General features: G+C 57.8%; 6 protein-coding genes across 6 annotated transcripts; 2 read left to right on the forward strand and 4 right to left on the reverse strand.

Annotated features, from left to right (window-relative positions):
- Window positions 1-216: 216 nt before the first annotated feature.
- Window positions 217-4,067, reverse strand: K437DRAFT_277422 (uncharacterized protein; the record flags this gene model as incomplete). The annotated part of the gene is made up of 4 exons (XM_013390261.1): window positions 217-912; window positions 994-1,324; window positions 1,394-3,939; window positions 4,017-4,067. 4 exons carry the CDS (start codon window positions 4,065-4,067, stop codon window positions 217-219), a joined length of 3,624 nt encoding a protein of 1,207 aa, XP_013245715.1.
- Window positions 4,068-4,957: 890 nt separating this feature from the next.
- On the reverse strand, window positions 4,958-7,787 carry K437DRAFT_253823 (uncharacterized protein). Its single transcript, XM_013390262.1, has 4 exons — window positions 7,009-7,787; window positions 6,255-6,928; window positions 5,636-6,136; window positions 4,958-5,553 (listed from the first exon to the last, which is right to left on the reverse strand). Exons 1-4 carry the CDS (start codon window positions 7,574-7,576, stop codon window positions 5,143-5,145), a joined length of 2,154 nt encoding a protein of 717 aa, XP_013245716.1. The 5' UTR covers window positions 7,577-7,787; the 3' UTR covers window positions 4,958-5,142.
- A 225-nt stretch (window positions 7,788-8,012) lies between these two features.
- Window positions 8,013-13,058, reverse strand: K437DRAFT_243037 (uncharacterized protein). Its single transcript, XM_013390263.1, has 7 exons — window positions 12,351-13,058; window positions 12,159-12,274; window positions 11,934-12,084; window positions 10,633-11,854; window positions 8,551-10,562; window positions 8,363-8,486; window positions 8,013-8,280 (listed from the first exon to the last, which is right to left on the reverse strand). Exons 1-7 carry the CDS (start codon window positions 12,886-12,888, stop codon window positions 8,133-8,135), a joined length of 4,311 nt encoding a protein of 1,436 aa, XP_013245717.1. The 5' UTR covers window positions 12,889-13,058; the 3' UTR covers window positions 8,013-8,132.
- Window positions 13,059-13,328: 270 nt separating this feature from the next.
- On the forward strand, window positions 13,329-18,742 carry K437DRAFT_231681 (AAA-domain-containing protein). The gene is made up of 4 exons (XM_013390264.1): window positions 13,329-14,061; window positions 14,142-16,017; window positions 16,091-17,055; window positions 17,135-18,742. Exons 1-4 carry the CDS (start codon window positions 13,438-13,440, stop codon window positions 18,689-18,691), a joined length of 5,022 nt encoding a protein of 1,673 aa, XP_013245718.1. The 5' UTR covers window positions 13,329-13,437; the 3' UTR covers window positions 18,692-18,742.
- On the reverse strand, window positions 18,683-21,087 carry K437DRAFT_253827 (uncharacterized protein). The gene is made up of 4 exons (XM_013390265.1): window positions 20,561-21,087; window positions 20,250-20,479; window positions 19,233-20,168; window positions 18,683-19,159 (listed from the first exon to the last, which is right to left on the reverse strand). Exons 1-4 carry the CDS (start codon window positions 20,859-20,861, stop codon window positions 18,866-18,868), a joined length of 1,761 nt encoding a protein of 586 aa, XP_013245719.1. The 5' UTR covers window positions 20,862-21,087; the 3' UTR covers window positions 18,683-18,865.
- Window positions 21,088-21,831: 744 nt separating this feature from the next.
- On the forward strand, window positions 21,832-23,273 carry K437DRAFT_287039 (uncharacterized protein; the record flags this gene model as incomplete). The annotated part of the gene is made up of 5 exons (XM_013390266.1): window positions 21,832-22,501; window positions 22,577-22,675; window positions 22,753-22,992; window positions 23,025-23,113; window positions 23,151-23,273. Exons 1-5 carry the CDS (start codon window positions 22,105-22,107, stop codon window positions 23,271-23,273), a joined length of 948 nt encoding a protein of 315 aa, XP_013245720.1. The 5' UTR covers window positions 21,832-22,104.
- Window positions 23,274-23,979: the final 706 nt, after the last annotated feature.

Genomic DNA, 23,979 nt, shown 5'->3' on the forward strand with positions numbered 1-23,979 from the left:
CTCGGCTCGTACAATCTAAACTCACACTCCATTCGGTGGGATTGGCACTTCCTTCGGGCAGATGGGAGCAAGAGGGTACTACAGCAAAGCATTTGCATTGTGTACGCACTTGGCAGGGGCACTCCTATGTACAAGGGGAGGAAAGCAAGGATGTAGGAAATGTTCAATCGTATGCACGGGCGCAAAGGGCGTTCGCACTCTTGCCTTTTCCATCCATCACAGGGCCCACTCATCCCTCCCTTTCTCCTTGTCACTGACAAACGGGCGCGCCAGCATCGACAATGAGCCCTCGCAAAGCGCACAGCTGTTCGCCACAAGACTGTCCAGCTCGTCCCGAAGCGCCTCGATTTTCTCCTCGTCCTCGATCGTTAGCCCGGTAGTGCCACCAGCAGTACTCCTGCCGCTGGCGCTACCAAGCTGGCTATCCCCCATAGCCGCCGCCGTAGCAGCAGCGCCAGAGCCGCCTGCGCCCAGCCTGAATGCAGGAATGCGTAGACTGCCCATGCCGGTGGTGGTAGGCTCCGCGAAGGGGTCGAGTGGCGCAAGCACCCGCCGCCCACCGGCAACACCGACGCTGACGCCTTGGCTGATGGCATGAATGACCGCGTCCGGGAGGATGATCTCGCGCAGCTTGTCAAAGCCCGTACCCATGCCCATGCCCATACCCATGCTCATGCTCATGCCCATGCTCATGCTCATGCCCATGCCTATGCCCATACCGGCCGACTTGCGTGATGCCACAGTAGAGTCGTTGATCGGACCGCCACCGCCCGATGCAGCCGCATGCGATTCGCGCACGACCGACGCATACGACGGCGGCAGCGCTGGGATGAGGCCATCGGTCATGAACGAGAGTTGCTCCTGTAGATAGAGGATGCGGCGTAGAGTTCGGCGTGGTAGATGCGCGGTAGTCTGCACCATAAGGGATCATGTAAAGAAAAGTCAAATTGACTGCCATCCTCTTACAATGCGCAAGTTGCATCCCCAACTCACCTCCGCGATCAAACAGTCCGCATGGAACGTGTGTCGACAGGGAAAGACATAAAACTGCCGCTCGAGCAGCCACTCATCGCAGATGCTGCACTTCTCGGTCGGCTCGACCGTGACGAAGCGCGAGCCGAGTTTGTCGATGTCCTCTCGGATAGCCTGCGCGCTCTGGCTCGCCTCGTCCATCTCCGCCTTCATGTTCTCGATTCGCGTCGCGTACGACTCGAGCGCGGAACAGATCTCGTTCTTGAAATCGTCAATGACCACAAAGTCTGGGAAGAACGGCAGGATGTCCTCGATCGAGAGCAGCTCACTGCGTTCGATGAACACCATGGCGCTGCCACACCATTGTACGCACTCTGTCAGCTAGGAGACGACGCAAGGCAAAGAAGCAGTGCCGACTCACGCCTTTATGTCCTTCTTGGTCTCCACGACATACTTGGCCACCTTGAGCCAGATCTTCTTGCGCTGCAGATCATCGCCCTCGGCCAGCTCTGCAGCGCGGCACGCCGACTCGAGGTCTGGCTCGTCGCCGCTGAGCGCAAGGTCGACTGCGTCGGCAAAGAGGCCCATCTTGGTGTAGATCCGGACGCAAGCCTCCCGCCGTCCGTTCGCGAGGCATGTCCGCAGGGCAAAGTCCAGATCGTAGCATGGCTGAGCCAGCAGCGGGTTGTCCCTACTCGTCTCGATGAAGCGCAGCAGTTGCTCCGGGCTCTCGCGCGCGAGTAGAGAGATGAGCAGGTTGTGAATCGCAGAGTCCGTATTACCGAGCTTGTGCACAACGTGCAGCAGGTAGCGCGTCCCTTCGTTTGCTTGCCCCTCAACCTGCCTGTGCTGCAGGATCGCAGGCATCAAACGCCGAGGCTGCAGCCGATCCTCCTTGATCCATGCGTCCACGGTTTCCTTCGGCGCTTTCTGCATGAGGATGCCAGCGTTCTTGTAGTAGAGCATCGGATCACTCTGCCGGCTGAGCGCCTTCGTCGCCTCCACCCACTCCTCTTTTGCGATCCAGTGCCGGATGACGAGCTCGTGCTCGCCAACAACATCGGCAAAGTGCAGCAGAATGTCGGACCGGCCATGCTGAGAGATGAGCCTGAACATGGTCCGCTGGTCGAGGTTGCCCCGGTAAGTGGCGAGGAATTGCCTCAGCTCATCCTCCAACATGGACTTCTCCAGCTTGTAGTTCTCTACGTCTTCGCTTGCTGCCTGTGCAGCAGCAATGTCCTCCAGCTGATTGATTCGGCTGAGGTAAATCTCCGCAAGCCATGTTGCGAGCATCATCCGCTGTGTCTCCTCTGACTTAGGTGTCCGCTCGAGTCGCGAGATGAGGTAGTATCTCAGAGCATCCCGCTCATTCGCATCGATGAACTTTAGGACAATCTCCTCGAATGTGCGCGTCAGTGTCTGTGCATAGCACTGCGCCGACTGGATGTATTTCCCATCACTGAAGAAGCGATCGCCTTGCGATGCGAGCACCACCTGCCGCTGCACACCGGCCTTGGCAAATGTCAGCGCCGTCTCGTATGCGCCACGCTGCAAATGCGTCTTCCAGACGTCACGATCCTCGTCTTTGATGATGAGTTCAAAGATGCTACTGTCCGTGTACACCCAGCACGTGTGTCGGCTGGTATCGAACGCCGTGCCGATGACGCGCTCACCGGGTTTGAGCCGCAGGCCTTCCTCATACACGAGCTGATCGTCGAGTGAGCTGATACCCATTATGCGGTCGCGGTAGAGCAGCAAAAAGTGGAATTGCGTGAGTGCGATGCTGAGCGGGATCTCCGCGATCGGTTCGCTGTCGTTTGTATCATCCAAGGCTACGGCAGGATACGGTAGCAAGTTTGCGCTGTCGATCACGCTGTCTCCAGGCTGCTGGTCGCTAAAGTTAAGAAGGCCATGGTACACGCCTGGACCTGTCAGCCAGGCTAGCGTCTTGGATGGTTTCCGGTAGCCTGGCGACCAAAAGTGCAGCTCCGAGTAGAGCATTTCGCCTGGCAGTTCGGACTTGAGGTTGACGCTGGCCTGCCCAGTCCGATACGGCCCAAAGATCCTCTCGTATATTCCTAACGAATCTGCTTGCCCTGTACTTTCATCACCTGACCGTCCACCAAGTCTTCCAACGAACTCATAGATGCGCGTGCTCGTGGTCGCAATGACGACCGCCTTGCGCTTCTCGTGCGTGCCTGCACCAGAGAGGCTCGAGAGAAAGGGTTCGGCGTGCAGCCCAGTGATCGCCTGTCGCTCTGGCAAGGTGAAAACATGGCGCAACACTTTGTCGACGTCGGCAAGCCCTTTTGCGGCGCCCGCTGTCCGTCGCGCGAGCCGGTCAAGAAAGTCTCCCTCCTCGCTGTCGATGCCTGCTGGAGCCGTGATGACCGTCTCCCAGATCTCGCCATTCCGCGTGCCTAGCAGAATCTCTTGTGTGCTGATTGTACCTGCACTCTGCCCCTTTCGCCCATTCGCATCGAAGTTGGCAACACTCCCTGTTGTGTACGCCGAAAACCGATTCCATGCGACACTCTCAACGATCATGCCCTTCAGCTTCGACAGCAGCCGCGCCCTTTTCCACCCTGATGTCCAGTAGAAGTTGTCACCATTCCGCATACTCAGAATGAGATGCTTGCCGCTGGGATCCGCGTACATGCGATGCGGGCCGACCGCAGACGGGTCGAGCATTTGCGGCGGGCCCTTGCTGCGTGGCACTGGTGGTAGCGGGACCTCGGCCTCTTCTGTTCGCTCCGGATCATCTAGATTGATGCGCACTAAGCGAGGAGGGCTGATCGGTGGAGTTGTGGGCACTGTTGGATAGGCGTAGAGACACATCGTCATGACGTTCGATTGTACCGTCAGAAGCGCTAGCGGAGCTGGGAAAGCATATTGAACTCTGCCGAGTTGAAAGATTGGCGTTGTTGAAGACGCCTGCGCATCAGAAGAGATGAAGCCCGTTTCGATCTGAAACAGCAAAAGCGAGAAAGAACAGACACTGTCATTCTAACTGCTCCCAAGAGACGCTTGTGTATACCACGCACAGCTGATATTGGTTCCACAGCATCCCCTCCCGCGGGCTCAAAGCCGTCCATGCCATGGTCCAGGACGTCGCCGCCCAGGCCAAGGCCAACTGTGCCGTTGCTCACGCCGCTCCGATCATGGTCATAGCTGAGGCTGTCGTCCGGAGAGAACCCATTCACATGCTGTCGGCCCGGCTTGGAAGTCTGTACGAAGCTGAGCGCGTGCCCAAAGACGTGTGCATGGTTAGCCTTGCTCCTACTAAGCAAGCGCAATACGACTCACTCGTCAAACATGATGGCACACACCCTACATGCGTGTATCGTGCGTTGCAACGACGGCCTTCGAGAGAAGCGTAGGGCTGGCGATTTGTGAACAGCGGTCTGTGAGATTTGCTCGAATGAATTTCATCGCATGCCAATGTCCGAGGTCAACTATGCACTTTGCGAGGCGAGAGCAGGCGACCGAGCCATGCCGCGGCTTCACGCGTTTATGCTCTCATGGCGTTCTGCAGTCACACGCACTGACAGCTGAAACTTTACAAATGATGCCTGCAATGCGGGTCCTCCAAGCTGAAGGTGCGATAGACAAGAATTGAGAAGGCAAGGCCAATGTGCTACCCTATCTGGACTGTGAGCGTGGGAGCTCTCCTCATCACTTCTCATCGGCAACCTTGGGGCCCTTGGTTGTTGATCCTCATACCCACACAAAGTTGGTGCTTCATACCTCGCCAGGGGCTTCAACCGCGTTCCGCTCCATCTAAGTACGAAGCAACACCGTTGCCAAAGTTGCTTCACTTTGTCTTCGTCATTGTCCTAAAATAAGAATATACCACTGCAAACGTATATGGCGCAAGGTTTAGCGCCACACGGGCACGCACCTGCATTGTTTGCCAAAGCAGATGCAAGCGCAACTTCAAATCGCACATACAGTAGCGCACTTTCACGTCGTCACTGTAGATTACGGTGGCTCGTTTGGATGGGTGCCTTTCGTGCTTCGGCTTCGCATGCCTCTTTTTAATCAGACTCCCAACCGCAACGACGAAGCGGCGGACCTCCACTTTGTATTTCTTCTCCAGCACGGCTGTTTTCGCCTCGACGTCTTCAAATATCAACTGACCCTTCTTTGGCACGCAAATACATCTTTCCGTCACCCCTTGCTCCGCTGCGAGCCACTGCCGCCCGAAGCTCCTGTGCGCGTGCTGCGGCCCGTGTTAGCGAGCGCACGCAACAGGTCAGCGGGATCCAAGCTGTCGCTGGTATCAGCAGAAGATATCGCCGCATCGCCAGGTGCTGCCCCCGCTGTGCCGGCTTGTGTTTCCGCTCGTGCCGAAGGGATGGCGTTGCGATGTGCATTGACACCGCGCATCAAGTTCGCCATGTCCTGCTGCGCCTTGCGCTTCTCGCCACTTGCATCGCTGCTGGACGCTGCCAAAGCGGCAGCCGCGCTCGAGCTATCTTTGAGCGCCTGTGTCGCGCGCGAAGAGACGGCTCGCAGGTATCGTTCGACGAGTTGCGAGAGCTGGGTGTACGAGTGTGTGTTCTGTCGGAATGAGTCGATCTGCGGTTGATTCGAATTTGCATAAGAGGAATGGTCAGCCACGAGCGACGTGCGCAAAAATATATGCTCCCGCTCCACTCACGTTGAATTCCACATCGCTCCATCGCGCATCGAATTCCGACCCGGCAAGCTCGGCAACTCCAACAGGAAGTTTCGCTGCTTTTTTCTTTCCTTTTTCTTTTGTCGACTGCATCCCAGCCGCCGCTTTTTTTCGCGCATCTGGCATGGTGCCGGTGGCCAGCGCTGCGGCCCATTCAATAGCATCCTGCGCTTCCTCCCTCAATCTGCTTTCCTCTTCGTCCGCAGAGGATGCGCCTTCTGCTTCCTCGTCTTCATCAGCATGTAGCGCCAACGTTGAAGGCCCAGGTCTCTCGCACTTCTCCAGCTCTTCAATTTCCTCCCATCGCCCTTCACGCAGCAATTTTTCCAGGTGCTGCGTGATGCTTTCGTATTCCTCCAGATCCTGCTTCTCTGACTCCCACGCGAGCGCCTCGGCCTGCATCGCTTCGCCTATCGCCTTGAGACGCGCTTCCGCGGCGCGATTCGGCGCGTTGCGAGGATGTGGTTTGAAGCTGGTGGTGAGCTGTACCAGCGAGAGTTATTGAGAAAACAGGTACACGGGGTGCAGGATGGGTACGCGTCAGAACAGCAAAACAGACAACCAAACAGATCATATTTAAACGCTGAGCAAGAAGGCCTACCTCGTTTCCCTTCTCTGGGCGCCCCAACCAGCTGACGCTGACTTCCTGCTCATCGATATCCCGAATGACCTGTTCCATAATGCGGCGAAGCAGCGGCTCCATCTCTTTCCGTTTTCTCAGCGTCTCCTCATCCACCACTTTTGCCGCCAACGCTTTTCGCTTCTTAGCGCCCGAGGCAGCAGGGGCATTCGAGAAGACGCTGTCGATCGCGCGGTGGAGCACCCACGCGAGAATATACTTCATTCGTCCGACGGGGTCAAGTCCGCTCGAGCAGTGGCGGTAGAGCATGTCGTCTGGCACGTTCTCGTGAGGGTGCGCGATGCTTCCGTTGCGCAGCGAACTGGCGCGCCGACGTCCTTTGAGACCGAGCGAGTCGCGTCTACCGCCGCTGCTGCCGCGTCCGCGGGAGCTGCTTGCGAATAATGGTGGCGCAATATTTGATGATGATGAGGAGGATGGTTGCCCAAGGCCATCGAGGCCTGCTCGTCGCGCGCGGTTGCGATTCGCAATAGGTGTCTCACCAAAGACATCGGAAGGGAGCTCTTCAATCCTGCGTGATGAAGTGTAAGGAATCGCTCCGCGCACCTTGGCTGTACGGCTGTTCGGGCTGCTGGCAATGGCTGCTGTGTGGCTCCGCTCTTCTCTAACAAAGTGAAGGCCATCGGCGACTTCCGCTGAGTGTAGAGAGGTAATAATTGACAGGCAACTGTTAGCCAGCATAAATTTGGAAGAGGAAAGGCACGACTGCGCTCACATCGACGTGAAGATGTAGACCTGGCTGAATGTCTCTCATCGATCCTGTCGTCCGCATCAAACCCTCGTTTTCGTTTGGCAGCCGCGCCGCCTCTGCCACTTGACGACGCGCCTACCGTCCGTGCTGTTGTCGCCGTGCTCGCTGTACCCTTTCCCTTATTTGCCACTGCAGCAGCCTTGGAGCGCCCATTCGATGCGAAGGGCAACTGCTCTTCATCCTCAAAGAAAGGACGCGAGCCATCCCCGTCGTCATCGCCTCTAAGCAAGTCCTCTAACCGCGGAGCCGCCGCAAGCGCCGCGTTCTTCGCCGCGCTCGCTTTACCCGTCCCGCGATACCGATGCGTAGGGATGACATCTGCCGAGCTGCTGCTGCTGCTCGCATTGTTAGATCGTCGCGACGCGGCGGAAGCGGAGGATGCGGCGATATTCGCGCCGCTGCTCCTTCGCGCACAGCTTGACGTCGCGTGCGCTCGAGATGAGCCCAACGACGTTGCTGCTGTTGGCGCTGTTGGTGGGCTGCCCAGCACGGCGCTGAGGCGCGTAGACTTTCTTCTTCTCTCGTCGGCCATCGTTGTATTAGAGCCTGGAGCCTGACGCGTGGACCCTTAGAGGCTGCCGATTGAACAAGAAAGCGAGCGAGATAAAGACGCGTCGACCGGGTTGCAATCGCGCGTTTTTTCGCCCCTTTTTCTCGCTCCTTTGGTGCTGGCGAGCCCGTTAAAGAGTAGACCAAGCAGAACGCAGCTCGCCGTGCCTTGCTTGCGGCGTGTCTCTTTCCAGGATAGCTGTGGGTGCATATAGCAAATGGATGTCATGGCATGGGGTGATATGTGGAATGCGACGCGCCCTCTTCTGTTGTGGGACGCGCTGGAGTAGATCGATCATCAACATGTTTTACAGGAGACGCATCCTCAGCTAACATCTCCTCGAATGGTCATTTGGATCTCCCACATCAGCCAAGTGGCTGGAATGGTATGTATGCATGCAGGCCAGCGAGCAAACAGCCGTGTGCTCAATGGGGTGGAAAGCGTGGAAATAAGTACATGCACCGCCAAGGAGCCTGGCTCGTCGTGCGAGGTGGCACGCCTCGCAGAGGACCCCACGCAAGACCAAGACCAGGTCCCATCAGGCATCAGCAGCACGTGCCTGCTCGGCGCGTCGATAGGCCTCGCGTACCGACTTCCGCGACCGTTTGTCCGCAGGGTGCTTTAACTTCTCATCCTGTGCCAAGTCTTCGAACGCGAACCGAATCCGGTCGAGCGTGACCCATGCCCTGAAGCGTCGCCGATACATGCGTCGTGTCTCTCAGTAAATTCGTCACTGATGCTGGCGAATCCACGTAAAGAACTACTCACCAGCTTTGTTTGGCATCAAAGAACCGGACGAGCGTCACCGTACCACTCGGCTTGTGCTCCAAAACTCGCTCCGGGACCTGATCACTGTCCTCTGCAAAGACCTCGCTCGGGAAATACGGCCATTCTGATCGTTCATGAACCATGTTCATCAGTGATACTCGCTGTAAGAAGCATTTCGCGCGACTCACTCTCAAATCGAGCCCACACGAGCCTCCCCGGCGGAAGCTCGTCGGGATCACGCGGTGAACCCAACGCATCATCTTGTGCATGACCGCGCCCTTGCCCATGGCCCATCTTGTGCTGCACCGCTCGTAACACGACCGCAGGGTCGTGCGTTTTCCCTGTTCTTTGGAGCTCCTTCTTCTCCTGCGCCTTGCGCATCGCACCGAGCCGCTCCGTGCGCGCCTTGCCTTGCTCGCGGATCGTCCGCCTTCGCTCCGCAGAAGTCTGTCCCACCACTTGGGGTTGCTTGCTGTTGTCCGCGATGAGCGTAATGTCTTCTTCAGTCTCACTGCACTGGTCGTCCCCTATGTCTTCCTCAGCAGCCACACCATATTGAAGGCCAGCATCGTCACTCAGCGGCGAGCTGAGCGGCGACGTGGATCCGCTGGACTCTACACGAGCGTCTCGCGCTTTCCCTTTCTTCGCGTCCGCTGCCGCTTTAGAACGCGAGGGCGAAGGCGAGCGCGATCGAGACGTGACGGGCCAACGCCGCATTTCGGGAGACAGAGTTTTGCTGGACCGCTCCTTGTCCGTAGACTCGTGCTTGCGAATGAACTGGCCGTGCTTGCCACGCTTCTGCGTGCGAGCCTGATGCATTCCATCTCCAGCGGACACATGCGAGACGGTAAGGTGCGCACGTGCGCGCTCGCTCCTGCATCTCCCCGCTGGCGGCTCGTCGTCGCTTTCTTCACCCTCCTCACCCTCTGCGAGTTCCTCATCTTCCAGGTCGGACAGCTCACTCGACTCTAGCATGCCTACATCCTCGTCTTCCGGCTGATGCGCAAGGGCCGACCTTGCTCTTGCCTTCGTCTCCTCTGCATCAAGAGCGGCAAATTCGGACTTAGTCGACTCGGCACGCTGCTCTCGATCCGCGTTCTTGGTCCTTGCCTTGTTTGCTCGCGGTTTTGGCGCCATTTGTGGCGGGGGCGCAGCGATGCGTCCGCCGCGCTTGGTGCCTTCCGGCAGGACCCAGCCGACATTGAAGCGCTTGAACGAGTCCCACTCGCCGACATTATCCACTTCTAGCGTCGTCGGCGCGACTGTCTGCGACTCCTCACGTCGCTTGACGCGCGAGTCGCTTTCGTCCGAGGCCGAGGCAGGCTTTTGTCGCTTCGACAGTTGCTCTGGCTCCGCGGAGACTAACGCGCCTACAGGAGCAGCAGGAGCGGCAGTGGCAGCGGTCCTTCGCGGCCGCTTCGCCGGAATGACAGAGGACTCTGCTGCTACCAGAATAGCATCTGCGCTGCGCCTCCTCCTCGACGCACGCTCCGGCGGCAATGCGGCTTCGGTCTGCTCCTCTGCAGGTGACGGCAGATCAGCAGCGTTGCGGGCCTCGAGCTTCGCAGCGGCCCTCTCCTTGCGCAACGCTGCGGCTCGTTTGGCCGTCTCGGAGCGCTGGGCGCTACGCTGCGCCTTGAGCTCCGCGCGCGTCAGCTTCGGCTTCGCCGGGGCCGTCGGTGAGTGCTCAGCACGGTGGTACAGCCGCAGGAGGTCCTCGACGATGTTGCGCGGCGCAATCTCCGGGCGCGCGCCATCGGCGATGGTCTCGAGCATTTCTTGGTCACCATAGTTGTTTAGTAGCTCGATGATCGGCTGTTCGGGTTCGAGCTCCAGCGCGGGCAGGTGCGCAAGCAGCTCTTCTTTCGTCTCACCACTAATAGCCACGGCTTCATGATCGATACCGTAGTCTCGGAGGTGGTGCACGCCCAGCTTAGCCCTCAGCTCAGTAAGGATGGGCTGTGCGCCTGCGCGGACCTTCAGCGCGGCCTTGTGGTATGACGTGTCGGCCTTGTTGTACAGAATGCTATTGTCGGCGACGAGCCGGACGTCGCGCTCGAACTGGTCGATGGTGGTATACTCGAAATTGTCGCACTTGGCGCAGATCGTTTGCCAGTCCATGGGCTCCTTGACAATGTCGTAGTAGTCGGTGATGACGGTCTTGTTGACGGGGTTGAGGAAGTGGTTCCGGTGGTCCAGTCTAGAGCAATAGCAACGTCAGTCTCTTTTCCTCCCCTGGCACAGCTCAACCGACGTCATGTGCGACTCACACAGCGATCTTCTCCAACGCCATCCTGAGTTCCGCATGGTATGGCTTGAGCACGGCACCAACGAGTGTGGCGCGGAAGAGCTTGACCTGCCTCTGCTTCTCACGCTCGCGCTTGCGGATGAGCTCGGTGAGCGCGCGCAGGTTCTCGAGGTCCTGACGCAAGCGGGAAAGAAAGATAAACTTCTTCTCGCGCTCCTCGTCACTGGCGGCGGCGCCAGTGCCGGCACCGGTGCCATACGGCTTGCTTCCGCTCGCGGTCCACGGCTCGAGGTGCAGACGCTTGAGCAGCGGCGCGCCGCGGCGCGCCTCGCGCTTTAAACTCCAGAACTTGGCAAGCTGCAACAACAATGCGCTCTTCTTGCGCAGCAGGATGTTGCGCACGTAGTCGCTCACGCGGTTGATGATATACACCGGCACGAGCGGCAGGCCAACGCGATAGCTCTTCTTGTACGCGCGCGCGCTCTTGCTTATCTTTTTCTTCTTCGAAACGGAAAACGTCAGTTTTCCCGTCTTGTTGCGCTTGACAGTGATGCTCTTGCGGTGGCCGCCGTCGGCATGTCGCACTCCTTGCGCAGCAGACGAGTCAGGGTTGATGAGGGGCGTTGAGCCGCGTGACAAGTCCCGGTCGCTGCCCGCTACACTCCCACGCCCGCTTGCTCCTGCACCTGCGGTCTGGGCGAGGACGCCATGCGCGGGGGCGCCGCCGCCGAGGACCTGTGCATCGCGGCTGATGTGCCTGTGGCAGCACGCGTGCAACGCTTCAACATACTCCTCGCCGAAGCTGTCGTCAGCGGCGGTGGCGCTGCTGCCGCTGTCATCGCCGTGCACAGCGCCACCGCCGCCACCTTCGACGCGGCGGCGCGTGGCCTTGATGAGCAGGCCGGCCTGGCGCGCGCACGTCACGTGGAACGCGGTGAAGCAGCTGCGGTTTTCGCACTGGATGCAAGCGCCCATCTTGCGCTTGCACAGGTAGCACTGCAGCTTCCAGCGTGCCTTGGGCACACGCTCGACGCTGTCGATTGGCTCCATGTACACCGGGTTGCTGACGCCAGTCTCTGGGATCCACATGGCGCAGAGCAGGTGGGCCCATTTGCCTTGCGACGTCTGCTTGAACGCGCCGCCCTCGTGGGGACAAAAGATGCATGAGACCGCGCGGTCCGGCGAGACGGTGCACTTGCGACAAAGCCACTGGCCCTCTGGGATGTATGGGATGCCGTAACAATCTGCAGAGAGCAAGCGTGCAAGTGTCAGCAAGAAGTCCGCATCGCCATGAGTAGGTCAAGTGATGAACGAGACACTCACCTTGATGCACAGCGAGGTTGCACCCGTCGCAAAAGACAATGGCGTTCGAGTTTTCGCATTCGCCGTCATCGCAGATGGCACACTTTGTGTCTTCTCCATCATCGGCTCCATTTACGTCCGTCGGGCATGGTTTGGCGGGGACTTGGCGCATCTGTCGACATTCACGAGCAGTTCAGCATCGATCGGGCTACATACCGTCAGGAGCTATTTGGAGTGTCTACACACCAAGTCGAACCACTCCTTTTCGAAGCGGTCGATGATAATCTCGAATGTCTCGTAGGACACCCTGTCGTCACCATTCCTTGCGCGCTCTGCGTTGAGCGCGTCGAGCCATGCTTGGTCTGGGTGGACAGAGACAAAGATGAGCCATGTTCTTTCGAAGAAGGATTCCAACGCACCGAACACACACACACTCACCCTGCTCGTCCATGTCGTACTCGACCTGCTTCTTGAGCTCGCTCTCGACGGGCTCGACATGGCGAATATATGTGTCAGGGCGGGTGTATTCGCGGCCATCGTTGAAGCCAAAGTCGATGATCTGCTGCTGGTGGACGCCAGCGGGCTGTGCGAGCTGCTGTGCCTCGTGCGGCGGTATACGCCGGAAAGAGACCCGGGGCAGCGACGAAGCGAGGGGCAAGTGCGATGGCCCGTTGCTGTGGGACCTCATGGCTGCAACGCAAGCGGACGATGGGGTCGTGACGCGTGCAGCTGAGCCCTCCACACCCCAGCGTTGTGCGTTGGTCGAGCGCCGGCAGTCGGAGAAACAGGGGGCAGGCGTAGAGCAGAGTGCAAGGTGGAGGTTGTATAAAGCGGACCCTGCAGCGTGACTGATGCAGCGTCGTCCTCCCCTCGCCCGCCTTTGATGTTCTCTCCAAAGAGCGGAGGTAGACTTGGAGCCCGCAGCGGTGTAGTGCAGTGTGCGATGACGATGGCTTTTGGACGCGTCAATTCTCATTCCAATCACGAGACGCTCCCTCCCCTCTTCCCACGCGTCCCTCGATCAGCTCATCGCCAACGCCGATGCGGGGTGGGAGATGGAACAAGACGATGCTTCTACACGCTCCATATGTTTTCTAGGGAAGCCCAGGAGCCTGCAGCATGCACTTAGACGACGAGGAATCGGGGTTGGCACAGGTGCAATAGTATAAAACCCTCCCCTATGTAACAACTGCCCCATCCCAAAAAACCACGAGCAGCCGTTGTCGGCCGAACGAGATGGTCTAGTTGCAGGCGAGCTGTATAAGTAGGGTTGGGCACAAAACGTTCACGCCAAGCGACACACTGGCCCAGTGCCCAAACTGTTTCCCGCTAGCTCCTCGATGAATCCCCCCATCCATATGATGAAGAGCATACATCTCCAGCAACACCTCACACCTCCCTGCTTCCTATGGGAGAGGACCATCTTCTGCAGAGGCAGGCAGGCAGGCAATGCAGCGACGTTAGAAGGAAAAGGTGCTCTCCTCCCCCACCCCTTTTCTAGAGAAACCGACGAACCCCCCGAACTATGCCAGCTACCCGTCGAGCGCGTCGCAGCACCAGCGCACGCGTCGACACCGATGACGACGACGGCGAAGGGGCCTGGCCAGGCGCCGCCGATGCTGATGGCGATGGCGATGGCGACGGTGAATTCCACGACGAGGAGCAGCAGCACTTTGAAAATGCAGTAATCGCTTCCGGCAGTTTCCACGGCATGCGGCGCACGTCTCGCAACACATCCGTCTCCAATTCGGTTGCAGCAGCGGCAACAGCAGCTTCTTCGCCCGAGCACGGCGCGCTGCAAAAACCCAAGATCAAAGTCAGCCTACGCAGAGCGACACGCAATGCATCCGGTGGAGCTGGCGGCGAGGATGGTTACGCAGGCGCACCGCATACCGCCGCCTCTGAAGCAGCAGAGGCAGAGTACGAGAACGGATACAGTGTGCCGGCGGAGGGAGACGAAGAAGCTGCTGCAGCAGTAGCAGCAGCAGGCGGACAAGAACAAGATTCCTCGCAAGGAGTTACGAATGGGGCCACGACAAGGCGAAGCCTGCGGTCGAATGCGACCAAATCGGCCGTGCAGAAGGATCATGCTGACGGCACTTTCGAAGATGAAGACCTTGACGCGCCTGGAGAGCCGTTTGAGGAAGAGGTGAGCTGGCGGGGCGAAGACATGCCGATGGCTCAGTCTATGAGGTTCCCACTTCTCACTTCATGCACTTGTCCCTGCAGGACCTCGACGAGATCATCCCGCAGGCGCGCACGACGCGTAGCGGGCGGCACACCAAGCGGCCCAGCATCTTTGGCAACAACGTCACCTTCAGCGACGAGGACGATGACGATGAGGACGAAGACAGCGATGAGAAGCCACGAAAATCCGGGCGCACTTCACGCTCGCGTAGCAAAGGCGCCGGCGCTCGGAACCGCGGGCTTGGCGACTTTGTCGAGCAGGATGATGCGGACGACGTCGACGATGACGCCACGTACGGCTCGTCGCGGCGGCGTGCGCGGGGCAGCAATAACAACGGCAGTGCGCGAGGTAAGGCGGCTGAGCGCGTCGCGGCGCTCGCCAAGAAGCGTCGCGCGAACATAAAGGGTAAGAATGCTCGCTATGCTGCGCGCCGACGCGCCTCCTCCCTCGCCGACGACGATGGCGACTTTGAGATGGACAACGACGAGGCTGAGGACACGCCAGAGGACGGCACGAGCCTGGACCTGCCTGAGGATGACGAGGACGAGGAGGAAGAGGAGGAGGAAGGAGGCACGCAACAGAGTCAGGGCATGCGCCTGCGCGCGCGCAAGGAGGTCAACTACGCGCTCCCCGCGCCGCCGCCTGTCCACGCCGGTTGCAGTCCGCGCGGAAAAAAGGGCGGCCCCCCCTCCGGGTCCTGGGGCGTAGCCAATGGGACTCTCGGAGGGGGCAACGGTGGTCGCAGCAGTCGTGGAGGCGGCAGTGTCATTGGCGCGGGGACCGGACTGGGCAGCGGCCGCGCGGCACCTGTGCGGCGGCACGGCTACGGCCGCGGGCGCAAGACGGGCTGGGACGCCCTTCCGGCGAGCATGTCTGGGAAGGACCTCGCCGCACTCTTTGGCGAGGCGGACGAGGACTCGGACGATAGCGATGTGCCCAAGCAGAAAGCTGGCGGCCGAGGCGGACTGACGGCAACTGGCATGCTCACGGGCGGCCTGCAGCCTGCGCCGACCAGCAAGTCGGGCCTCACCGGTGACCTGACGGGCACCGGCGCGACGGATACGATGGGCAAGCTTAAGAGCGGTGGCGACCCGCTGGCGGACATCGACCCACTCGGGACGGACATGCAGATCGACTTCAACGCCGTCGGCGGGCTCGATGCGCACATCGAGCAGCTGAAGGAGATGGTCACGCTGCCGCTCCTATACCCGGAGCTCTTTCAACGCTTCAAGATCACCCCCCCGCGCGGTGTCCTTTTCCACGGCCCGCCGGGGACCGGCAAGACGCTTGTCGCGCGCGCGCTCGCGGCCAGCTGCAGCTCCGAGGGCCAGCGCATCTCGTTCTTCATGCGCAAGGGCGCCGACGTCCTCTCCAAGTGGGTGGGCGAGGCAGAGCGCCAGCTGCGCCTGCTGTTTGAGGAGGCCAAAAACGCGCAGCCGTCCATCATTTTTTTTGACGAGATCGACGGCCTCGCGCCCGTGCGTAGCAGCAAGCAGGACCAGATCCACGCCTCAATCGTCTCCACGCTCCTCGCACTCATGGACGGCATGGATGGCCGCGGCCAAGTAGTCGTCATCGGCGCCACAAACCGACCGGATAGCGTCGACCCCGCGCTGCGCCGGCCCGGGCGCTTCGACCGCGAGTTCTACTTCCCCCTCCCGTCCAAGGATGCGCGCCGCAAGATCCTCGACATACACACTAGCAAGTGGGACCCGCCCCTCCATCCCGAGTTCAAGGACCGCCTCGCGGAGCTAACGAAGGGATATGGCGGCGCCGACATGCGCGCGCTCTGCACCGAGGCGGCGCTCAACGCCATCCAGCGGCGGTATCCGCAGATCTACCAGACCACAGATCGGCTGCTGCTTAAGCCCGAGAGCGTCACGGTCGAGGCCAAGGACTTTATGATGTCTATTAACAGTATGCAGCGCCTTTCTGCTCCTCTACACCCATCCTTCCGTGGCTGACTTCTTTGTGTATTCGTCTTTTGCAGAAATTGTACCCTCATCGGCTAGGTCGGCTTCTTCGGCAGCTGCGCCCTTGCCCAATCATCTAAAACCTCTCCTATCCCAAATTACGCAGCAAGCTTGTGCTGCGCTCGACAAGATCCTGCCAGAAACGTCAAAGAGAACTGCTCTCGAAGAAGCGTTATGGGAAGACGCTCCGGCAGCAAGAGAGCAAGCCAGTACTTCGACCGATGTAGAATCAGCAGCAACAGGGCCTGCAACTATATCCGACTACGGCTTTGGGCGAGAAATGCTGCTTCAGTCCTTTCAGAACATGCGCGTCTTTCGACCTCGCTTACTCGTTCATGGGCGGAATGGTATGGGTCAGCGAATAGTCGGCGCAGCCATGCTGCAGCATCTCGAAGGCTACCATGTGCAGTCGATCGATGTTGCCACACTTATGGGCGACAGCACGCGCACGCCGGAAGCGTCAGCGATCCAACTCTTCACTGAAGCGAAACGACACAAGCCAAGCGTGCTGTTCATTCCTGGCTTGGCTCACTGGGCCAAGACCGTTTCCGAAAGTGTCCGCAGTACCGTCAAAGCTCTTTTAGACGGACTGTCTCCATCGGATCCGGTGCTGCTGCTCGGCATCTCCGAGGCGCCGCTTTCGCAGCTCCCGCGGGATGTACGCTCATGGTTCGGCCTTCTGCGCGAGAACCGCATCGAGATCACTAGACCAAGCTGCAAACAGCGCGAAGAATTCTTCAGAGAGGTCATAGAGCATGTCTCGCGTCGCCCGACCGATTTCCCTGATGCTGTGCCCCGCAGGAAAAAAGTGCTTGAAAAGCTTCCTATCGCGCCACCGCGTCCACCGCGAGAGCCGACAGCTGCGGAGCTGCAGCAGCAAGCGGAGAACGATGCACGGCTCCTCGAACATCTCAAGTATCGCCTTGGACCCGTCCTGAATGAACTGAGAAAGAAATATAAGGTGTTCACAAAGGATGTTTGGGTAAGTTGCTCACAGGCATCCTACGAAACAGCATGGAAGCCGCTCGGAAACTGATCACTTTTTTCGTTGCGTCGTGCAGGACGAATACAATTTCCAATACCTGACGGACAACTTCAAGCATTGGAAAGGAAAAGGCAGCTGGATCTTCATGTTGCCATATGAGCGGACAGAGGAGCAGATTGAAGAGCTTCGGCGAGCAAGGGCTGCTGCGGCAGCGACTGCGGCCGAGGTGGCAATAGCTCCGGAAGAACCAGCGGCTCGTGAGGGTCCTACCGTGAATGGGCATGCGGATCCCAACGAGGTCCAAGCCGGTGCAGCCAACAACTCTGGAGCAGTCGATGTCAGCATGAGAGGCCCAGAGCCTGCTGACGTTGGCAAAGTGGAACCAGACGCTGCTGGCCCCGCTCCAGAGGAAGAAGAGGAAGACCTGAGGATATCCTGGGAGAACACAACCCTGTGGACTATGTCCCTCGAGAAAATGCAGAAAAAGCTCTATTATGACGCCTACTACTGTGTTTCCGACTTCCTCGATGATCTTCAAAAAGTGGTCCACAATGCGGAGGCAGCCGAGTCGGTCGACGCGGAGCGAGCGGTCAAGGCGCGTCAGATGGGCAACTTGGCACACATCATGCTCGATCAATTTGTCGACCCCGCTTTCCGAGCCGAGTGCGAGCTCATGGCAGTGCGCAACAAAGCGCGTGAAGAAGATGCAAGGAAAGCGGCTGAGAATGTTAATGGCCATAAGCGAAGGGAAGCACGCAGACTCTCGGGCCCCGTCGTGCAAGAGCGACACAGTGCCCGACAAGCAGGTGAGCAACCGCAACATCGGTACCCGGTCGATGTGACAAAAATCGAGAGGGAGGCGAATCTCGAGCGCAAGCGCACGCGTGATAGCGGGTCAGACTGTTCAAGGAGCCACGATTCCACAAGGGGCCAGAAACGAGCTAAGACATCAGATGCCAAGAGGGACGCCGTCGCTCCAGGGACACTTGCACCTTGCGTGCCCCCAGTCCTGCCATTCGAGGCGGCAAGCGCCTTGGAGCCGACAGTGGTCGCTGGCGCTTCCGCACGCGTCGACAACCAGGCCCCAATGACGCCATCCGCAGCAGAGTTGCTTATGGACATCAACCAGCTCTTATCATCGAACCCTGCAGATGTTCCTGTCGCTGGTACGGCTCCACTTGTCGCGCAAGCGGTAGGAGCTACAGCATCACCGGCTCTATGTCTTATCAATCAGCCTCCATTCGACAACTTAAAAGTCGTGCCTGGCACGGCCGCACACCTCGAACTTGTACCGCAGCAGACCGCACCGTCTCTACCTGAGCGCGGACTCAGCCCAGCGCCCAAAGAGGTTGAGTCGGAACCAGTGCTGGAGCCGGAGCCCGAACCACCCGTCGTACATCCACCCTTTCATCTCACGGCCGCATCCAAACAAGCCCTGCAGCGCGATTTAATCGCTCAAACAGAGGGAATGAGCATTGAAGAGCTGGTTCAAGTACGGGCCGCATGCTTCGATGCCATCTGGCGCAGTCGCTCGCAGTGGAATCGGGAGGGGCTGGTGTTGGAGTTAATGGACATAGTAAAGGAAATGGCCTCCATGGCTGGCCAGACTGATGAAGAGGACGAGCAAATGTAGCATACATTGTTGGAAGCCAACCACGATGCATGAGTGTCCTCGCATCACATTGATGTCACTTCAGGTTCGCCTTGGATGGAGCCTTTCATCTGGAGTCCCAATTGGAGAATTAAATAGATAAACTAAGGGTGGACGAATCACCACGTACATATGCAGCCACTTCTTTGACTTTACCTACAGCCGCTTGCTGAAAAACTCGCGGATGCTTGCCTCGGTGACGACCTCGCCAGTGGCAGCATGCGGGCGCAGGTGGGCGTACAGCTCATCACGAAAGCGTGTGTAAGCGCCCATGGTCTCCAGCAGTCTTTCGCGCGGTAAACGTGAGAGCGCGGCGACTCCTAGGTCGTAGGTCGATGCGTTGGATGCTGAACCTGCTGTCTCGGATGCGTTGCTAGCTTCGGAAACGGGCGGCGAGTACGTTTCTTCCTCGTCGAGTACGAAAGGGAGGGACGACCACCGTGGCAAGCACTGCAGAGAGTCCGATGATGAAAGTCAGAATAATTTAGATCATCTCCTCGAGAAAGAACCCTCCTTGACTTACAGTATGACACCGGCAAATGCGCTCCCGGAAATTGCTCGCGAGGTAAATATCGTATCGTGGTTGACCTTGTTTTCGATCACGCAAGACAGAGGGCACAACATTGATGAGTGGCGGCAAGCTGCACGAACCTGTTCGAGTCGACAGAGCGGTATCATGGTTCGATACAGTTTCCGCATCAGTCTTGTCTTCCGCCTTTGGCTTCTTTCCTGTCTGCGGCCCTTGTCCCAGATCATCTTCAGCCTTTCGCTTCTCTCGTACCGTAACGACGTCGACCGTCGACGCATTTGCCGGTGCCGAGGACGATGGGGCTGCGGTTGAGCTAGTAGGTGGATGCTCTTTTTCCGCCGCAGCTGCCACCACTGTACCTTGCGAAGTCTCAGCCTCTTCTTCACCATGAAATAACACATCTGGGCTGATTCCGACAATAGCAATCTCGCGCTTCCGTTGCAATGCTGGACAGCTTGTACCGCCGAACTCAATGTAAGTGATGGGCAATCGGTCCCTTTCCTTCGGTCTCAAGCCCTGTTGCCTCTCAAGAGACACATCGGATGCGCTGGCTGGCGTCGAATTGGAAACTACGGGCTTCTCATCCTGCAGCGAGGTTGACGGGGCGGAGGCAGATGCGTTGGCGACGGAGAGCGCTTCGACGGGTAGGACGCTGCTGAATCCTCGGGCGCCAATGTAATGCAGCAGGATGGAGTTCTTGGGGTTTAGCACGCAGTCGGAGCAGATGAGCATGTCAAAGAGGTCTTGTTCGATAAGCGGCGCTCCACGACTAACTTCGAGCGGCGCGCTGCCGGAGCCCAGCTGCGCTGAGTCGGAAGCGCCGGATAGCTGGTCGCCGTTCTCTGCACTCGTTGGGTTCGAAAGCACAGGGACCAGCGATGTACACGCTTCGTGGAACCATTCCTCACACGCCAAGCACTGAAACATGGCCTGCAAAGTGGCTCCAGTGTCAGTGCGAGTCGATTCAGGCGGCACACGTGATGGGGAATATCATCAGGAAGGTCCACTCACCTCATCTTCGACATTCGGATCATATGCTTTTCCCTTTTCACAATAGCAAAATCTTCCGTCAAAGTTCTGACTGTATATGTTTTCGTCGTTTTCTGGGTCGTATCCAGGCTTTCGAATCGTGCATGCAGGGTATTCTGCCGGTACACCGTCTGGATGCTGGCGGAACATGCCTGGAGTGCCGCAGTCGCACCGGAAAGAGCGTTTTGCGAAGAGCTCGATGAGTTCGTGATCTAGTGAAGGACGTAAATGTGTAAAAAGCTTCGTCAGACTCCCTCTTTGAGAGGCACTGTGAGGGCCGTTCTTGAGCTTACCCGCATGGCAGCCCAGGCTACAATGAGCGCACACGCCTCCTCCTCCGCATGTCCGACAAGCATATACTGGCTGTCTGATGTACCCTTTGGAATGCGTGCAAGAGCCTAGACCGAATGGAATGGCTGCGTGTGCCTCCGCCTCCAGCTGCGCTTGCCGTGCGATCAGGTCGGATGCGGTGAAAGCGCGTTCAGCTTCTGGGAGCTCGGGGGCAGGCAGGAACGGGTCTGGCAGTCCAGCTAGCAGAGCCGCAGCGGCTCCGCGCTTCGTTGGCGACTTGGACGGCGACCTGGAGAACGACATGGCTTTGCGGTCTGATTAAGGTCTAAAAGCTCTTGCTACGATCGTCTTCAGCTGGAACGACACGCTTCACAAAGTGCTGCGTCCGTTGACAAGCCAGCGATGGCAATTGGGGCAGTATGAGGTGTTGTGAAGTGACGTTCTCTCCACTTATCAGCGCGTATCTCTCACACGCCGCGATACGACGCATTTCCTCACTTGGAGCCAAAAAGGGAAGATAAAAGAGCCAAAACCACCTTCACTCTCAGGCCAAGCCAGAATTTCCTAAGATGGCTCTCATCCTGGTCGGGCAACAGGAATTGAGCACCGAGCGTCAGAGGTTACGGGTCGGACCCATCACATACGCTATCTCATCGAGAAAGGATAAAAGGCCATTGGGGACGTGCGAAGAAAGAAAGGGGGGCCTACCGCTAGTGTCCATTCACGCTTAAATACGGTACTCGGGACGCCGTGGTGCTCGTTTCAATCCCACAGCCACGAATCCATGGCTCATCGACAGAAAATGCAACGCCATGAAAAAGTAAAGTGGATCTGTCCACGACCAGTGCGCTTGCCACGGCCCCGAAAAAGTCTGCTAGCAAGTCAAGGACCGGTTGACACCCTTCCTGGACAATTATCACTCCTCGATGTTCGCTCGATGCGGCGACGACAGGACAACGGCTGCTCTCTCCGCAGACAACTCCCCCTGAGCGAGCACGATACGACGCGAACACTGACCTCGCAGCACAGCTCTACGTAGCCATCCAACGATCTGCGGTGCGCTGACCTCTTGAGGCCGGCAACCAGCTTGTCAAGGGTCGCACATTGATCCGTGGTGAATTTGGCGATTCCTCAGCGACAAGACCAGGAGAAGGCTCAGATGGGCGAGTGTTGGGCCGGTAACCCTACTGCTGTTTTTGAGATATAGTATACTCCGCAGGCTCATTCTAGTTTGATCATGTTCATAATACGTGGTCAAATGAGCGTTTAAGCGTTGATTGGCACCAAAACGCCATCCTCTCTTTCCGATTGAGTTGCAGCAAAATGCTAAATGATGGAAATGTGAGAATTGAAGAGTCACTGCCGACGGTCAACTGCGCAATCCCAATGGAAGCCGTTGAAGTGAATCGTATGCAATGACGGTTAGCCCTGTCTGATCACCGATAAAATCATCTGCGTGTCTCATCGCATATTACATCTGCGAGCAGAACTAGAACGGCTTTGTTTCTCACCTGACACACCTTGTTGTACCTTTTTTGCACGATTTATGCAAGTACTTAACTTGAACCAAAGAGGCTTCATCCAGGCGAGGAGCCACACCGTGCCAATCTATCATGTTGAACGACTTCCGCGAGGCCTCGGTCGCTCTCCCTTCGCAATCGTTGCCCTCTCTTCCTTCCTTAAGCTCCCATTCCTCCCCAAGGACAGCAGGATCACTGGCGCAATTAATCGAGGCGAAATTCTTTTCGCAAGCGGGAGAGATCAATTCGGATGCATAGCGAGATTCGCTACGCTCAAAGGGGTGAGCGTTGAAAAAGGCTACTCCGGAACTCGCGCAAAGATTGCTGGACAGCTCACTGGACCCGGGTGCTTTGCGACGCTGAGCAATGAGGAGATGAAGAGCTCGGAAATGCGGCAGGAAAATGAAGCTATAAGACAAGCTAGTGGGTGTAAACAAATAAATTTGTAGTCCTCGCACGCCTCCCCGAGTTTATACCTCTCTGTCCGTCTCTCCACAGCCTTGCGAAGCATCATCAGCGTTTCTCCCAGTGACGGCGATTCCATTCCAATTGCAGGCACAGCAGATGGAGTGGGCATGCAGCGCATCGTAGGCGTTGGTATGCACCTATAGAACGCGGGAGAAGACGAACAGGGCCTCTTAAATTAGACCGCCTAAGGCAAATTTATCGCGCAGTCGCAGCCAAAAGAAGGGGAGAACATGAAATGGATCGAGTTCCACACCGGCGATGCTCTTTGAGAAACATCACGCAGAGGCATACTCCCCACATAGCAGCTGGCACGAACATTTCAAACATGTTTATGTCGTACTTCTGGGAGAAATGCGCGGCGTGTACGATCGCGGACGACGATGAGAATCGTTTGCAAGAACGCCTCGGAAGGGCGGATGGGCCTAAGGCGCCTAGGGGGGACACTTGTGTGTCGTTGGGCATTGTGAATAGTCTCGAGGTCTGGTGCGTGCTGATTACCCATACCGTTGGCCCGCTGATGCGGCTTACCTCGTCTACCTCGGAGAGCAGGACTCGGAACGAAACCCAGTCAGCACCGGCTAATGTCCTAAACGATGTGTTATAGCTTGGTATTCCTTCGTCCTCAAACCTTATCGAGCAGCTCCGAGAGTTGGCACGCACGCTTTCATTCGTGCCATGGAAATGCTCTTCGACAATTATTGCAGAGTTGAAGCTTTCACACAGCTGAGATCCCTTGAAAATTTGAACGAAAGGCGTGCCAGCCTTCGTCACTCGTGAAGAAGCTGGACATGGTCTGAGCTATCAAGAGCCTAAAGCATCAAAATCTTAAAACACTCCAAGTCCGGCCGGCATTTCAATTTGGCGCGTAGGCGGACAGTGCGCAGCAGCTGCTTGTCGCGGGTGAATTTGAGATACTAGACGGTTACTCTGTGATTTTAGAATGCAAGCCAGTGGACACGCTTACCGAGCGGCTCTATATTGCATGGACAAAACAATTGTGATTGCCATGGTCCAACATCCTCTTTCGTTTTCCCGTGCCTCACTTTTGCTCTTTGCAATGACATCTACGCTCGGCTCTCTGCAATTTCCTTACCACACGAAGCCTTCATCATCAATATGCCAATGATTATCACCGTGGAGATGAATAGCAGTAACCTCGTAGTTGTGCTGTATTGAGCAGTAGCGATCAGCCAGAAGTGAGGGGCAGGCCCCCACACAGGTCACACAGCGCTATCCAGCGCCAGCCTATATGAAGCGAATAGAGCCGAGGCTCTAGAGTTGGGATAACCCTACTTTGCCCTTGAGAAGTCGTTCAGAGCCGAAGAAACTCATAGTTGCTTCAAAGCCACTCCCCAACGTCACACAGTCAGCAAAGCGCGGATTTGCCATTTTCAGTTGCGTGTCACACTGCCAACCTCACAATGTCGAACCCT

The sequence above is a fragment of the Tilletiaria anomala genome (genome assembly GCF_000711695.1).
Source record: "Tilletiaria anomala UBC 951 chromosome Unknown K437scaffold_6, whole genome shotgun sequence".
Taxonomy (NCBI): Eukaryota; Fungi; Basidiomycota; class Exobasidiomycetes; order Georgefischeriales; family Tilletiariaceae; genus Tilletiaria; species Tilletiaria anomala.

Coding starts and splice junctions, on each gene's coding strand:
- K437DRAFT_253823 (XM_013390262.1), bottom strand. CDS start 7,576: ATGGCCGACGAGAGAAGAAGAAAGTCTACGCGCCTCAGCGCCGTGCTG. Junction 6,929..7,008: donor GTCTACATCTTCACGTCGAT/GTGAGCGCAGTC, acceptor CTCTACACTCAG/CGGAAGTCGCCGATGGCCTT. Junction 6,137..6,254: donor GCCCAGAGAAGGGAAACGAG/GTAGGCCTTCTT, acceptor TCGCTGGTACAG/CTCACCACCAGCTTCAAACC.
- K437DRAFT_243037 (XM_013390263.1), bottom strand. CDS start 12,888: ATGAGAATTGACGCGTCCAAAAGCCATCGTCATCGCACACTGCACTAC. Junction 12,085..12,158: donor AAAAGGAGTGGTTCGACTTG/GTGTGTAGACAC, acceptor GAATGTCGACAG/ATGCGCCAAGTCCCCGCCAA. Junction 8,487..8,550: donor CGTGTGGGCTCGATTTGAGA/GTGAGTCGCGCG, acceptor ATGAACGATCAG/AATGGCCGTATTTCCCGAGC.
- K437DRAFT_231681 (XM_013390264.1), top strand. CDS start 13,438: ATGCCAGCTACCCGTCGAGCGCGTCGCAGCACCAGCGCACGCGTCGAC. Junction 16,018..16,090: donor CTTTATGATGTCTATTAACA/GTATGCAGCGCC, acceptor CGTCTTTTGCAG/AAATTGTACCCTCATCGGCT. Junction 17,056..17,134: donor TGTTCACAAAGGATGTTTGG/GTAAGTTGCTCA, acceptor TGCGTCGTGCAG/GACGAATACAATTTCCAATA.
- K437DRAFT_253827 (XM_013390265.1), bottom strand. CDS start 20,861: ATGTCGTTCTCCAGGTCGCCGTCCAAGTCGCCAACGAAGCGCGGAGCC. Junction 20,480..20,560: donor TAGCCTGGGCTGCCATGCGG/GTAAGCTCAAGA, acceptor GTCCTTCACTAG/ATCACGAACTCATCGAGCTC. Junction 20,169..20,249: donor ATCCGAATGTCGAAGATGAG/GTGAGTGGACCT, acceptor GCCACTTTGCAG/GCCATGTTTCAGTGCTTGGC.